This window comes from Lithobates pipiens, unplaced genomic scaffold (genome assembly GCF_037356315.1).
Source record: "Lithobates pipiens isolate NorthernLeopardFrog02 unplaced genomic scaffold, aLitPip1_a1.2 Scaffold_18, whole genome shotgun sequence".
Lineage (NCBI taxonomy): Eukaryota > Metazoa > Chordata > Amphibia > Anura > Ranidae > Lithobates > Lithobates pipiens.
The window spans coordinates 620,501,342-620,517,133 of record NW_027507758.1 but is presented as its reverse complement, the minus strand read 5'-3'; the positions used below and the strand labels follow the sequence as shown (position 1 = coordinate 620,517,133).

General features: G+C 47.9%; 1 protein-coding gene across 1 annotated transcript; it reads right to left on the bottom strand.

Moving 5' to 3' along the window:
* Window positions 1-340: 340 nt before the first annotated feature.
* LOC143989445 (uncharacterized) lies at window positions 341-11,882 on the bottom strand. The gene is made up of 7 exons (XM_077489574.1): window positions 11,694-11,882; window positions 10,118-10,232; window positions 9,783-9,917; window positions 9,573-9,696; window positions 9,359-9,456; window positions 9,068-9,203; window positions 341-3,078 (listed from the first exon to the last, which is right to left on the bottom strand). Exons 2-7 carry the CDS (start codon window positions 10,211-10,213, stop codon window positions 1,772-1,774), a joined length of 1,896 nt encoding a protein of 631 aa, XP_077345700.1. The 5' UTR covers window positions 10,214-10,232; window positions 11,694-11,882; the 3' UTR covers window positions 341-1,771.
* Window positions 11,883-15,792: the final 3,910 nt, after the last annotated feature.

Below are 15,792 nucleotides of genomic sequence, written 5' to 3'. Positions count from 1 at the left end.
CGTGTACTACAGAGCCTGAGCTCGAACACCAAGCTCATCCCTAGTGGGAATGCCCGAACCTTTGGCCATTCTGGCTAGATATTCAAGCCCAGCTTAAGGTGATACTAGATATTGAACTGATTCTTCCATGGAATGCTTAGATAGAGAGTAGAGTCACTCTCTTTCTCTTTTGTCAGGATATTCGCTAACATAACACAGCTGCTTTAGGTAGGGTCCCTCTAAGTCACAGAAAGAGAGAGGTTTTGGGGTTAAAAGGGTCCTGCTACTCCCAATGGGGAAAACAAAAAAAGAGGCACTCTGCCACAAAAATAAACACACATCTTTGACAAGTCCTTTATTGAAAAAAAAAAAAAAAATACCCAACAATGTAAATAAATAATAAAAGGAACAGGTCCATAACATTTACAATGGAGACCTTCCAAAAAACAAAACAAAAAAAAACACGTTTATATGTCTGGAGTCTTGCTATAAATGACAACTCCCCAGCCCGCAGCAAAATTAATATGGAGTCAGGATATTCAGGGTGATATCACAGGGCGAGGGTGGGTTGATGTCTTTGACCAAATATGGTGGTGCCCATTGTTTACATTCAGCTAAGGGGCTGGGATCTGTCATTTATGGTGAGCAGTGATTGGGAGCAAACGTGTCAGCATTGGCACCATACATCATGGTTGATTTTTTTTTTTTCCTTTAACCACTGGCCGATCAGCCGCCGCAGTTGGTCATGTTACGTCGCTTCTATTTGTAGCCACTACGGGCGTGTTCGCCCGTAAAAATGGGGATATTTATTATAGCAAAAAGTACAAAATATTGTCTTTTTTTTTTTCAAAATTGTCGCCTTTTATTGTTTATAGCGCAAAAAATAAAAACCGCAGAGGTGATCAAACACCACCAAAAGAAAGCTCTATTTGTGGGGTAAAAAATGCTTTTTTTTTTGGGTACAGCGTCGCACGACCGCGCAATTGTCATTTAAAGTGACGCAGTGCCGAATCGCAAAAAATGCTCTGGTCATTCAGCAGCCAAATCTTCCGGGGCTGAAGTGGTTTTTAATAGGACTTTTCTCTTTCCCCATGTGTGTTTTTTTCCAATCTAGATATTTCTCACAGCGTCAATGTGTTTTATTACTTTTTATTTTTTTTTCGTGCTACTATTCAACTACTTATTTATTCACATAGGGAGGCTCGTGTATCTGGGGGCCCCCCTTTATAATTAGAGATTCAGATTTTATCCCCCCCTCCACAGGGGAGACAAAAAAAAAAATAAAAAAATTAATCAAAATGCTATATGCTGAAAATAATAAACCTATCCCCTATTTTGTAGATACTATAACTTTTGCGCAAACCAATAAATAAACGCTTATTGCGATTTTTTTTAACCAAAAATATGTCGAAGAATACATATCGGCCTAAACTGAGGAAAAAAAAAAAAAATTCCCTCACTCGGCTCCAGGCCTGTGACGGGAAAGGAGGAAATTTGTGTCCACCGCTACCTACGACTCTGGTAAGCGGTGGAGACGACCGGAGCGGGCTCCCGCCCCCCGATTAAAAGTAATCTTGCGGCCGCGGAGACCACTTTTAAATCTTAAAGAGGGCTGGCTAATGATTTAAAGGAATTATGCATTTTTAATATTTCACTTTAAGTATTATTACAAGAACTGGGCTCAGATTAACATTCCGAGCTTATGAGCAAGTATAGTGAACCTCCCGTGAATAGTAAAATATTATAAGTCAAATTTATGCAAAAAATTAAAAATTTCCCACGTTCAGAAAAATTACTTCTCTCCTCTGTGAGATCTCTGATGCTTAAGAAGGCTTTTCTTCCATCTAAAACCTTTCCCACATTCAGTGCAGGAATGTGGCATCACCCCTGTGTGCAATATCTGATGTGAATGAAGGTTTGTTTTCTGTGTAAAACATTTCCCACACTCAAGACAGGAGAACGGCTTTTCCCCAGTGTGAACCCTCAGATGTGTAATAAGACCCGATTCGTGCACAAAACATTTCCCACATTTAGGACAGAGATGTTTCATCTCCCTCGCGTGAGATTTCCGATGTTTACTCAGGAGTGATTTGTCCGAAAAACATTTCCCGCACACAGGGCACAAATATGTCTTCTTCGGAGGGTGAGATCTCTGATGTTTCTGAAGACCTGCTTTCTGTGTAAAACGTTGCCCACATACAGAACATGAATACGGCTTCTCCCCTGTGTGAGATCTCTGATGTGTAACAAGCAGTGAATTTGATGTAAAACATTTCCCACATTCAGGGCAAGAAGGTGACTTCATGCCCATGTGAGACCTCCAATGTATGACAAGTTCCGATTTATAAAGAAAACATTTCCCGCACTCAGGGCAGGAATTTGGCTTCTCCCTAGCGTGCAATCGCTGATGTCTACAAGGGTGTGATTTCTGTGAGCAACATTTTCTGCACTCCGCACTGGAATATGGCTTCACTCCAGTGTGAGATTTCTGATGTTGAACTAAGTTTGATTCATCTGAAAAACATTTCCCACACTCAGGGCAAAAATACGGCTTTTCGCCTGTGTGCAATCTCTGATGTGTAACAAGGGCTGATTTATGTGAAAAACATTTCCCGCACTCAGGGCAGGAATATGGCTTCTCCCCCGTGTGACATCTCTGATGGCTAACAAGTTTTGATTTAGTTGTAAAACATTTCCCACATTCAGGGCAGGAATTTGGCTTCTTGCCCGTGTGAGATCTGCAAGGTATGAAAAGTTCTGATTTATGAATAAAGCATTTCTGGCATTTAGAACAGGAATGTGGCATCTCACCCGTGTGAGATCTCTGATGTACTGAAAGATTTAATTCAGAGATAAAACTTTCCCCACATTCAGGACAGGAAAACCTCTCCTTCCCCTGAATTCCGGCACCATCCCTCACAGTACGAGGTTGCTCAGAGTCAGAGGGATTTGATGGTCTAGCCACACTGTGAAGTTCTCCATCCATAGCTGAGCTCATTGTCTTTTCTCCTGCACCATCTCTTGTGATGTCCTCATCTTCCATTTCACAAACTGGAGATAAAGTGAGACGATCCTTTGAGGGTTTCTTGATGGCGTGTCCTGGAAAAATATAAATAGGTACAAGAAGGTTAGCTCTTTAGGTCAAGATTCCATCTGTCCTAAGCAGTTGCGACTTCCCCTTTTTAGGCCTTTGGTCCTCCTCCTAGATAACTTCTAAATTGAGAAAGCCTTGTTAGAAGAGCAGGAACCAACGAGGACTAGGAGGTACATGCAAGGGCGGACTGACAACTTATGGGGCCCCCGGGAAATAGGAGATCATGGGGCCCCCTGTGTCCCTGTCCATACGCAAGCCACACAAAACACCATCTACTTATTGCACTGCGCCCACATTACATATGTTCGTCCCTTCCCCCTTTAGCTACAGTGGCTGCAGCTAAGGATGTACACATGCTGAAGCAGGAATTATACCTCCTGTTGCTTTTGGTGGGTGATTGTGACCCATTCAAGTAAATAGGGCCACTCTGCAAACACCTTTCAACTTTGTGCAATGCACAAAGTTGCAGCATGCTAGTGTGGGATCCAAGTGGTTAAAGCAGGTGATGAGGAGGCAATACAAATCTTAACCCCTTTTTTTTGCTGTACTGCACAAGGTTGCACGGCCTTTTGCAGAGCAGCCCCATTCACTTGAATGGGTTACTCTTGGCAGGCACTACACCAGCTAAGTGTGACAGGGTGTATAATTCCTGCTGCAAATGCAACATGTGTAAACCCCTGGCCACTACAGTTAAAGGGGTGTGGTTGAGGGTGAGAAAAAAAAAATCAGGGCTCAACTATGAGGTTTTACCACTCCCAAACTGTGAATGTAGACAAGCCCTAACTGTCCTGCGCCCCCTATCAGAGTTGGTGTTTAGGGGACACCTGGTATGAGAGCCGAGAGAGGGGGGGGGGGGGTCCTGGCATGAGAGCCGAGAGAGGGGGGGGGGGTCCTGGCATGAGAGCCGAGAGAGGGGGGGGGGTCCTGGCATGAGAGCCGAGAGAGGGGGGGGGGGGTCCTGGCATGAGAGCCGAGAGAGGGGGGGGGGGGGGGTCCTGGCATGAGAGCCGAGAGAGGGGGGGGGGGGGGGGTCCTGGCATGAGAGCCGAGAGAGGGGGGGGGGGTCCTGGCATGAGAACCGAGAGGGGGGGGTCCTGGCATGAGAGCCGAGAGAGGGGGGGGGGGTCCTGGCATGAGAGCCGAGAGGGGGGGGGGGGTCCTGGCATGAGAGCCGAGAGAGGGGGGGGTCCTGGCATGAGAGCCGAGAGAGGGGGGGGGGGTCCTGGCATGAGAGCCGAGAGAGGGGGGGGGGGTCCTGGCATGAGAGCCGAGAGAGGCGGGGGGGGGGGGTCCTGGCATGAGAGCCGAGAGAGAGGGGGTCCTGGCATGAGAGCCGAGAGGAGAGAGGGGGTCCTGGCATGAGAGCCGAGAGAGGGGGGGGTTCTGGCATGAGAGCCGAGAGAGGGGGGGGTTCTGGCATGAGAGCCGAGAGAGGGGGGGGTTCTGGCATGAGAGCCGAGAGGGGGGGGGGGGGTCCTGGCATGAGAGCCGAGAGAGGGGGGGGGGTCCTGGCATGAGAGCCGAGAGAGGGGGGGGGGTCCAGCCCTGGGATGACGGCAGAGACGGGGGTCCGGCCCTGGGATGACGGCAGAGACGGGGGTCCGGCCCTGGGATGACGGCAGAGACGGGGGTCCGGCCCTGGGATGACGGCAGAGACGGGGGTCCGGCCCTGGGATGACGGCAGAGACGGGGGTCCGGCCCTGGGATGACGGCAGAGACAGGGGTCCGGCCCTGGGATGACGGCAGAGAGGAGGGGGGCCCTGGGATGATGGCAGAGAGGGGGGGGGCCCTGGGATGACGGCAAAGAGGGGGGGGGCCCTGGGATGACGGCAGAGAGGGGGGGGCCCTGGGATGACGGCAGAGAGGAGGGGGGCCCCTGGGACTAGAGGCAAGCAGCATCTCTTTGGTTTTGGGGAGTGTTACAGGATATGTGCCGAGGCATACTTTTGGATTGGGATTGGGTAAAGGACTTGTCCAAATAGGGGGATCGGATTTGAAATCTCCCCACACCACCCCACCTTGCAGCACAAGTCCACTGCTCTCCAAAAGCAACCCCCCACCATCACTTCTCAATGTGTGCATCCTAACCCCCCCCCCCCCTTCCTGGTTACTGTGACGGTCACAGTGTGTCCCCCTCCCCTATCAACAAACTATATACACACCGGAGATGACCAGCACAGCTCTTGCAGTGGATGTCTTTCCTTCCACCTCCTGTCTGTGTACATCGGAGCCAAGGAGGAGGATCCTCTGTGAGCTCTTTCTATGTGATGTGTGCAGACTCAGTGGGGAGATGCCAGTGTAGGCTGTTAGTGCTAGAGAACGATCGCTGCGTGGGGAACTCGGGCACCCTGCAACACATGTGGGGAAGGTGTCCTGACTCTGAGTGCTCATGCTAGCATGCCCCTGTTGGACCAGTTACCGGAGCTCAGTGCTGGAACTTGTTACAGCACTGGGCTCCATGATCAACACAGAGTACCAGGAGCCTCTCATGGGGCCCCCTGCTGGCCCTGGACCCTTGGGCAGTGCCCGAGAGCCCCAATGGTCAGTCCGCCCCTGGGTACACGCTCTTCACACAACCACAAGCCTAGGCACTGGGTCATGTGATCTCTGATAAACAAGAGGTTCAAAATTCAGACTTGCAGAAAATAAGTGACAATATGACAGAAAAAAAAAAAGGGGGGGAGGGTGGCGCACCTAAGTATAGTATTAAAACATGGTATTTAATTCATAAGATTAACCACTTAAGGACCAGACCTCATTTTCAGATTTGGTGTTTACAATTTTAAAACTGTTTTTTTTTTTTGCTAGAAAATTACTTAGAACACCCCCAAACATTATATTTCATTTTTTTCTAACACCTTAGCCCTTGTACACATGGTCGGACATTCCGACAACAAAATCCGAAACTGGTGTTGCATACACTCGGTTGGACAAATTTGTCGGAAAATACAATCGTTCGTAACGTGACGACGTTATTTCATTAAGACAGGACTACGTTCAGGCTAGTAGCCAATAGCTTTGGTCTAGGAATTTGATCTGAGCATGCGTGGCACTGTGTCTGATCGGAATTCTCTACAAACGATCGGACAAAGTCCTATCGGATCATGTTGTCAGAAAATTTTATAGCCCAGCTCTAAAACTTTGTCGGTCAGATATTCTGACGGAAACAGTCCGATGGAGCCCACACACAGTCAGATTATCCGACAACACGGTCTGATCGGACATTTTCCGTCGGAATGTCCGACCGTGTGTACAAGGGCTAAGAGAATAAAATGGCGGTCATTGCAATACTTTTTTTCACACCGTATTTGCGCAGAGGTCTTACAAGTGCACTTTTTTTTAAAAAATTCACTTTTTTGAATAAAAAAAAAAAAAATAAGACAACAGTAAAATTAGCCCAATTTTCTTTCTTTATGGTGAAAGATAATGTTACGTTGAGTAAATTGATACCCAACATGTCACGCTTCAAAATTGCGCCCGCTCATGGAATAGCGTCAAACTTTTACCCTCAAAAATCTCCATAATCGACAATTAAATTCTACAGGTTGCATGTTTTGCGTTACAGAGGAGGTCTATGGCTACAATTATCGCTCTATCGATCGTGGCAATACCTCACATGTGTGGTTTGACCGCTGTTTTCATATGCGGGCGCTACTCACATATGCGTTCGCTTCTGTGCTCGAGCTATTCGTGGGGACGGGTTTAAATTTTTTATTTTTTTTCTTATTTATGTTACTTGATTTTATTTATTTTTACACTTTAAAAAAAATAAATAAATAAATAAATAAATGGATCACTTTTATTCCTATTACAATGAATGTAAACGTCCCTTGTAATAGAAAAAAGCACGACAGGTCCTCTTAAATATGAGATCTGGAGTCAAATAGTCCTCAGATCTCATATTTGGACTTAAATGCAATAAAAAATAAAATAAAAATAAATGTCATTTAAAAAAATGACATTGAAAAAAAAAATGGACCTTTAAGAGGTATGAGCATAAGTGACGTTTTGACGTCGCTTCCGCCCTCCTATGGTATATAGACGAGTGGGGGCCATCTTAGCCTCACCTGTCTCTATACCCAGCCATCAATAGGACCCGCTCACCTCTGCCGCTACCGAGTGGCTCCAGGCGCGAGAGAGCGGCGGGTGGCACCTCTCCCGATCGTCGATAACCACGATCTCGCGGCAAACCCGCTGCAGAGACCACCATTATCGCACACAGGACCGCCACCTGTAAAGAGGGACATCTCGGTTGTGGCAGCAGCTGCTGCCGTTACCGAGATATCCCTCTTCAAAGTACCGACGTACATGTACATGAGCCGGTCCTTAAGTAGTTAAGAACACTTACAGCAGGGATATGCAATTAGCGGACCTCCAGCTGTTGCAGAACTTCAAGTCCCATGAGGCATAGCAAGACTCTGACAGCCACAAGCATGACACCCAGAGGCAGAGGCATGATGGGACTTGTAGTTTTGCAACAGCTTGGAAGGTCCTCTAATTGCATATCCCTGACTTACAGGATGTAAGGTAATTGACGCTTGTAAAAGAATGTCATAATCCTTGGGGGCTGGCGCCATCCAGGAGGTCCATTAGAAGGTCTGGATGGCTGCTGGAGGAAGAGTTGTGACGCCTAGAACGTCCAGGAAGTCTATGCAAACCGTTGTGGACCACATGGGAAGAAATGACATCACAGGAAGAGGCGGGGACCGGATCGTGAGAAGGATGTGATGACTGTGCAGGCTACGCGCTCGGGGCACACAGCTCCTTATACTGGCCTGCTGTACCGAGGAGGTTATCAGCTTAAATGTTAAAAAAAAAAATTTTCGTCATGCACATGCCTAGCAGGCGGTCTATTGTCTTTTTATTTTTCGTCTGAATTATCTTTTCCTCAATCTTAAATCTTTTTTTATCAAATACTTTTATTTACGGACCTCGAAGGCGAGGACCTTTCAGCATTGTCAAATATTGTTGAATGGTCACATAGCCCGAGACTACATTAGCACTACTTAAGTTTGGTCAAAACAGGCGCCGGTGTTCAAAGCCTGTCCGGTTTACCCACTTCAATACCTTATACACCTTCCTGCCCAGACCAATTTTCAGCTTTCAGCGCGGTCACATTTTGAATGACAATTGCGCTGTACCCAAATTACAGTTTTAGCATTTTGTTCCCACAAACAGAGCTTTTTTTTCTGGTGGTATTTGATCACCACTGGGGTTTTTATTTTTTGCGCTAAAAATAGAAAAAGACCGAAAGGTGAAAAAAAAGTTTGTTTCTGTTGCAAAACTTTGTACATAAAGTTTTCTCCTTCACTGATGAGGCTGCACTGACGGGCAGCACTGATGGGCACTCATAGGCAACACTCATCAGGAGGCACTGGCAAGCATCACTGATGGGCACAGAGTGCCATCCCTAATGGGCATTGATTGGCATCCCTGGTGGGCTCTAGTGGGCTTACCTGGTGGTCATGGGTGGGCTGCACTTATAATCAATCAGTGCAGACCCCCCTGTCAGGAGAGTAGCCGATTGACTCTCCTCTATTCGCGGCTGTCAGTGCGAGTTGTGGAACAGCCCATACACGGCTTTTCCTGTTTACACCGTGATCAGCTGTGGTTGGACACAGCTGATCACATGGTAAAGAGCCTACGCCATAGGCTCTTTATCTCAATCAAAGATGCGGCATCTCAGACTGATACACCACCGACCGCCATGCTGCACGCCCCGACAATCGCCGGTTATCCTGCTGGACGTTATATGACGCCCAGTCAGGATAACAGAACCACTTTCCGGTCATCATTTTGCTATATGGCAGATGGGAAGTAGTTAAAAAAATCGAATTAGAGTATCTTGGTTGATGTAGCTATTGTCAAAGACTCTTCCTGCATCTTGAAAGCGTGAGAAGTTTTGTAAAATGTTCTGTGGGTCATGTATTGTTATATGATTTATAATTTTTTTTATATGTCACAATGCCATGACAAGAATATATTGTGGCTCACCTGTGCTGATCTCTGTAGGAGTGTCCTCCTCTTCAAATGCCCTCATCATTCCAGCCTCCTCCATATATTGCTGATCATCCCTCACATACGTCTCTTCTACTTCATCCTCGACTTTTATGTCCATCAGATCTTCACCCTAAACCAACAGAATGGCAGAAAATATCATCTGTAACATAGAAGTATTTATGATGTGAGACCACATGGAAAATATCATCCTGTAGAGTCCACACATCATCTCCACATGTCAGAGTGTTCAATCACTTTATGTTCCAGACCCTCAACTCCACCTACCTGATGATGGTGGGGGATGGTGTGATCTTCCTGTGTGGAATCCCGGGAATACAGAGGACGGGGACATCTCTCTGGTGGGTTCCCATTACTGGATCCATCTGTAGGAAACACACACACTGACTGAATACATTGTTTCTATGTGTTTATCAGATGATGGGGGATCTAGGTGGAGCCTCCGTACTGCTCTCTCCTTTACAATAAAGTCTCCTCTTACCCGGTGATGTGAGGGGCGGCTGATTGTCCATCATGACGTCCTTGTAGAGATCCTTGTGTCCTTCTAAATACTCCCACTCCTCCATGGAGAAATAGACAGTGACATCCTGACACCTTATAGGAACCTGACACACACAATGATACAGTCACCATCCAGACACATCCCTTGTCTGTTACTGGATAATGTCCCAGAATTCCCAGCACCGCTCACCTCTCCTGTCAGCAGCTCCATCATCTTCTTGGTGACTTCTAGAATCTTCTCCATGTTGTGTCTCTCAGGTTGTAGGGAGTCACATGGAGGCACTGTGAGGGTCATATGGTCACCTGACTTCAGAAGGGGAAACCTCTGTATTGGAAAACCAATAGGAACATTGTGTTAGAATCCCAGAATCCTCCTCACCTCTCTGGTCAGGTCTGTGTTTTATTAATAGAGATAAGAGTGATGTCATGTGACCTCCTAGAATCCTCCTCACCTCTCCAGTCAGGTCTGTGTTTTATTAATAGAAATAAGAGTGATGTCATGTGACCTCTCAGAATCCTCCTCACCTCTCCGGTCAGCAAGTAGATGATCTCCAGGGTGAGGTTTAGTACCCTCTCAGACGCGTGATTCCAGTCCGCCTCCATCCTCATTGATGTGGTCATGTGATCTGTGCAGTTTTCTCTGTAGACAGGTAGTTGAGAATTTTAGAATGGTGATAAGGTGTCATATGGAGGCCCCAAGATGACCAGCTTACTGCTTGTAAAATGAAAGACCAATAAAAACTATTCATAACAGAATCACAAGAAGCTTCAGTAAAAGTAATGCAAACAGTTTACAATCCCGATATAACAAAAACCATACAACATGGCTCACCTCCAGTCTGTTAGTCCTACACTGGGGTTCAGGGTTCCCACTTGTTTTAGGGTACAAGACAAGCTGCAGGACTTCAGCAAAACCAGGGTCTCAGTCTGCAGAGAGGTAACTCCTTCACAGCTGTGAACCCCCCAACACTCCCTCACAGATGCCTGTTCCTTCCTTCCTGCTGCTTTTCAAGATTCCTCTTGCATGTGGCTTAAAGTGGTTGTAAAGGCTCAAGGTTTTCTACCTTCATGCATGAATGTAAAAAACCTTCTGTTTGTAGCAGTCCCTCCAGTCCCCCCCAATACTTATCTGAGCCCCCTTGCGATCCTGCAATGTGCACAACAGCCGTATCCCCATAGGGGGTAGCCGGCATCTGCCCCCCCCCCCCCACTTGTTAAAGAGGGCTTCCAGATTCCGATATGAGGCCCGCCTACAGACCCCCAACAACCACTGCTCAGGTTGTGGGGAAAAGGCCCTCGTCCCCATCAACCTGGGGACAAGGTACTTTCCTGCCCGAAAGCCCCTGACAATGTGGTTTTGTATGGATGGGGGGGGGGGGGGGAGCGGACGGGACTCCACTCCATTTTTTTTTCTGAATTTTTAATTGCTGGCTATACCTTTGTTTACACCGGACTCTGCACCACAAAGTCGGTTTTCTTGTATATATCCCATAACCACAGGAAGTGACACACATGCAGGGGAAACATGTCACACAGTAAAATAGCCCCTTACATGCATCAATCCAATATTTAATCCTTTTACTGCCAATCTGTACATCAAAGCTGCTTACGCCTATGCCCCTCTTATAATGTGGGGTGGGGTTATCCGATCTCTCCTCCCATTACCAGCTGATCTCGGACCCTCTCTTATAATGTGGGGTGGGGTTATCCAATCTCTCCTCCCATTACTAGCTGATCTCAGACCCTCTCTTATAATGTGGGGTGGGGTTATCCAATCTCTCCTCCCATTACCAGCTGATCTCGGACCCCCTCTTATAATGTGGGGTGGGGTTATTCATTCTCTCCTCCCATTACTAGCTGATCTCGGACCCTCTCTTATAATGTGGGGTGGGGTTATCCGATCTTTCCTCCCATAACTAGCTGATCTCAGACCCTCTCTTATAAATGTGGGGTGGGATTATTCATCCTCTCCTCCCATTACTAACCGATCTCAGACCCTCTCTCAGAGTTATCCACCTCCTAGTTCATTGTTGCCTGATGTCAGATGCTGCATCACTATCCTTTTTTTACTGGGTGTAAATAGAAAATAAGATCTTATTACCTCCTCTGCTACCACTTCCAGCAATGTCTTCTGTCTACTTCCTCCCGCTTCACCTCTGCCCCCGGAACTTCCTCTTTATACCTGACATCACCTCCTGTCTGTACCGACATCACTTCCTGTCTTTCTTCCATAGAAACTTCCTGTCTGGGTAGACGTGAGATCGCCATCTTGTGGAGTTCAGAGGGACTGCAGCTCTGCAAAACATCTCATAGTGTGAACACAGTCTTGTTCTGTGTATATACATTATATATTTAAAGATGCCTACTAGAGATGAGTTACAGGTTCACCACTACAAGCTAATTCCTGCAGGTTTTGTGACTCTTGATCCCGGCAAATCTTTGCACAGATTTGCTGGGGACAATTTTTTTTTTTTTTTCAAATAACTGTTTTATTTGTATAACACATTACATTACACTTTATGCACATCAATGCAGAATCGCGAGCATGCAGCATATATTCAGGGCGTAATGGCCTACAGGTTACAGTCACCTACCTCGGGTATGAACCAGAGCAGGTAACCTTGTCCGCAGACAGTGGGGTCTCCCCTGGAGACAGCTACCCGAGTCCTCGTTCAGCCATCCCCAGCAAGAGAGCCCATGCTGAAGCCGCTTTCATTAGCCTACATTTCTGTATGCAAGTATGGAAAATTATCAAAAGTACTCTCAGGAAAAATAATAAAAAGAAAAGAGAAAGCAGAAGAAAGGAAAGAGGGGAAGAGAAGGGAAGGAAGAGATAGGGGTGGGTAGTCATCAGGGCTGTTCTGCGCATCTGCTCAGGTCCGGTCCTCCCGGAGGTTCCAGGGATTCCACACCACATCATGCGCTTCCAGCTGATCCTGCATCCTGGCGGTCATCTTCTCCATCAGCTCCACGTCCCTGATTCTAGCATGGAGAGCACCGGGGGTAGGAGGTTGTGTCTTTTTCCAATGCAGGGCAATAAGGCACCGTGCGGCCGCCAGGACATGTCGGGAAAGTTTCTTTTGGGCTCTTGAGAGTTTAGGATAAGGGATACCTAGCAGAAAGGTTTTGGGGGTCAGTTGCTGATCTAGGATATGGGCTAGAAGTTGCTGGACCTCTTTCCAAAAAGGAACTATGCAGGGGCACTGCCAAAAGATGTGGAAGAGGGTGCCCTTGGACTCCAAACACTGCCAGCATCTGTCAGGTGTGGAGGGGTAGATGGCATGGAGGACGTCCGAGGTCATATACCAAAAGTAAAGGATTTTGTATGCATTTTCCCTGTAAAGTGTACACATGGAGCTTTTGGATGCCTGTGATCATATCACCTGCCATTGCTCCCCAGTAATTTCCTCACCAAGAGCTTCTTCCCACTTGAGCATATACGCATGTCTGCCTTTAGATTCCATAGGGAATGCATTGATTATTTTATAGATATCAGAGATCATTTCTCTTTGGGCCGTGCCCGCTAAAATTATATTTTCGAAAGAAGAAGGTGGAGAGTATTGTAGGTCGGGTGATATGGTCTGAGCAAAATGTCGTATTTGTAAGTAGCTGTAGAATCCCTGGCGAGGGAGGTCGTATTTGGATTGGAGGTCAGCATAGGTAAGCAGCTTTTGCGATCTGGGGTCCACCAGGGTCCCCAGATGGAATAGATTCCGTGAGGACCAGGGGTGTGACATCTAGTAAGTTAAACTATCTGGCACTCTGGGATTGCAGATGAAAGAGGTCAGGAGCGACTTATCCGAAGACAAATTATGTACCTGGGAGAGCTTGCGCCAAAGGCGTTGCAAGTGAGACATAGATGCCATCAAGGGGGTATGGGTAATCAATGTCGCCACACTCCAGAGCATGCTATTAGGGTGAGTCGGGGCCATCCAAAGCTTTTCAATTTCTGACCACCGGTTATAGGACCTCTGAGTAAACCAGGAGGCAACCGCATGGAGCTGGGCTGCTTGATAATATTTAATGAAAACAACAAATGAAATCGTAAATTCCTTAAATTCCTTGCCCCTAACTGGTATACCCCTTATATCTGGATTACGTCTGATGGACGCCACCAAGGGCTCCACACAGAGGGCGAATAGCAAGGGTGAGAGGGGGCAGCCCTGGCGTGTGTCATTGGAGACAGAAAAGGTTGAGGAAGTCGCGAATGGGGTCTTAACTTGAGAAGACGGAGTGGAATAGAGGTGTCTTATGGCTCGTAGGAATGGTCGCCCTATCCCTATATGTGTCAAGGTGGCGAACAGGAAGGGCCACCCCAGCCTATCAAAGGCTTTTTCAGCATCCAGGCTTAGAAGAAAGGACGGCACGCCCTCCCTGTTCGCCACGTCAATTAGGTCTATCACCTTCCTGGTGTTATCTCCAGCCTGACGGAGAGGGACAAAACCCACCTGGTCTTTGTGAATGAGGGAGGGGAGGACCATATTGAGCCACATGGACAACTGTTTTGTGAAGATTTTTAAGTCTGCATTCAGCAGCGCTATGGGCCTATAATTGGCGCAGAGGATGGGGTCTTTATCAGGCTTAGGGATCAGGGTAATAAAGGAGCGTTGCATGTCCGAGGGAACGGGAGTGTTTTGTAAAAAGGCATTGAATAGTTTACTCATGCACGGGAGTAGGAGGGGGAGGAACGCTTTATAATATTCATAGGGTAGGCCGTCCGGGCCTGGGGATTTATGTGCTGGTAGGGATTTTATGGTCAGTTCTATCTCTTCCTCTGTAATTGCCATGTTTAAGGATGCTAGGTCTGTTTCCTGGATGTGGGGGATGCCACTCTCTGACAGATACTGCTGCATACGATGCGAAAGGTCTAGAGGTAGGGGGTCACTGGGAATGTCAGGGTTGTTATATAGTGATGGACGATCTTCCGACGGGACGTTTCGCGAACGCGAACCGCGAACGCGGCCTATAGTTCGCAAACTGGAACGTTCGCGGCGGGCCCCATTGACTTCAATGGGAGGCGAACTTCGCAAACCTATAGGTCAAATTTGCAGCCACAAAATAATTATTAGCTGTGCAAACATAGCTGTGGTGGGAGGAGTCATGGGATGTGGGAGGAGTCACTGGATGGCCGGAAGAGTCACGGGATGGCGGGAGGAGGAGTCACGGGATGGTGGGAGGAGTCACGGGATGGCGGGAGGAGTCACACAGTGGTGGGAGGAGTCACGGGATGGTGGGAGGAGTCACACAATCGTGGGAGGAGTCACGGGTTGTGGGAGTCCCGTGATGGTGGGAGGAGTCACACAGTAGTGGGAGGAGATACGGGGTGGTGGAAGGAGTCAGGGGGTGGTGGGAGGAGTCACATGATGGTGGGAGGAGTCACACAACGGTGGAAGGAGTCAAGGGATGGTGGTAGGAGTCATGGGATGGTGGGAGGAGTCACGCGATGGTGGGAGGAGTCACAGGATGTGTGAGTCATGTGATGGTGGGAGGAGTCCCGGGATGGTGGGAAGAGTCACACAGTGGTGGGAGGAGCCACGTGATGGTGGGAGGAGTCATGCGATGGTGGGAGGAGTCACGTGATGGTGGGAGGAGTCACGCGATGGTGCGAGGAGTCACACATTCCCCCTCTAATAATACAGACCATGAAAATAGGTATCCCCTCCCCCCTCTAATAATACAGACCATGAAAATAGTTATCCCCTCCCCCTCTAATAATACAGACCATTACCCACCCTGTCATTACCTCTAATGGGATAATCATTTAGCCACACACAGACTGGTGGCTGCGGGAGAGCCACATAAAAAAATAAAACAACAACAATTTTCTCCTCTGCTATCCTACCTCCATCCTCCATTTTAAAAATCCCACTGCAAGTGGATGGAGTCACACAGTGGTGGGAGGAGTCACGGGATGTGGGAGGAGTCACGGGATGGCGGGAGGAGTCACGGGATGGTGGAAGGAATCACACAGTGGTGGGAGGAGTCAAGGGATGGTGGGAGGAGTCACACGATAGTGGGCGGACTCAGGGGATGTGGGAGGAGTCACGGGATGTGAGAGTCACGGGATGGTGGGAGGAGTCACACAGTGGTGGGAGGAGTCATGGGATGATGGGAGGAGTTACACAGTGGTGGGGGGAGTCACGCGATAGTGGGAGGAGTCACGGGATGGTGGGAGGAGTCATGGGATGTGGGAGTCACGG

Coding starts and splice junctions, on each gene's coding strand:
- LOC143989445 (XM_077489574.1), bottom strand. CDS start 10,213: ATGACCACATCAATGAGGATGGAGGCGGACTGGAATCACGCGTCTGAG. Junction 9,918..10,117: donor TCTACTTGCTGACCGGAGAG/GTGAGGAGGATT, acceptor TTTCCAATACAG/AGGTTTCCCCTTCTGAAGTC. Junction 9,697..9,782: donor TGGAGCTGCTGACAGGAGAG/GTGAGCGGTGCT, acceptor TGTGTGTGTCAG/GTTCCTATAAGGTGTCAGGA.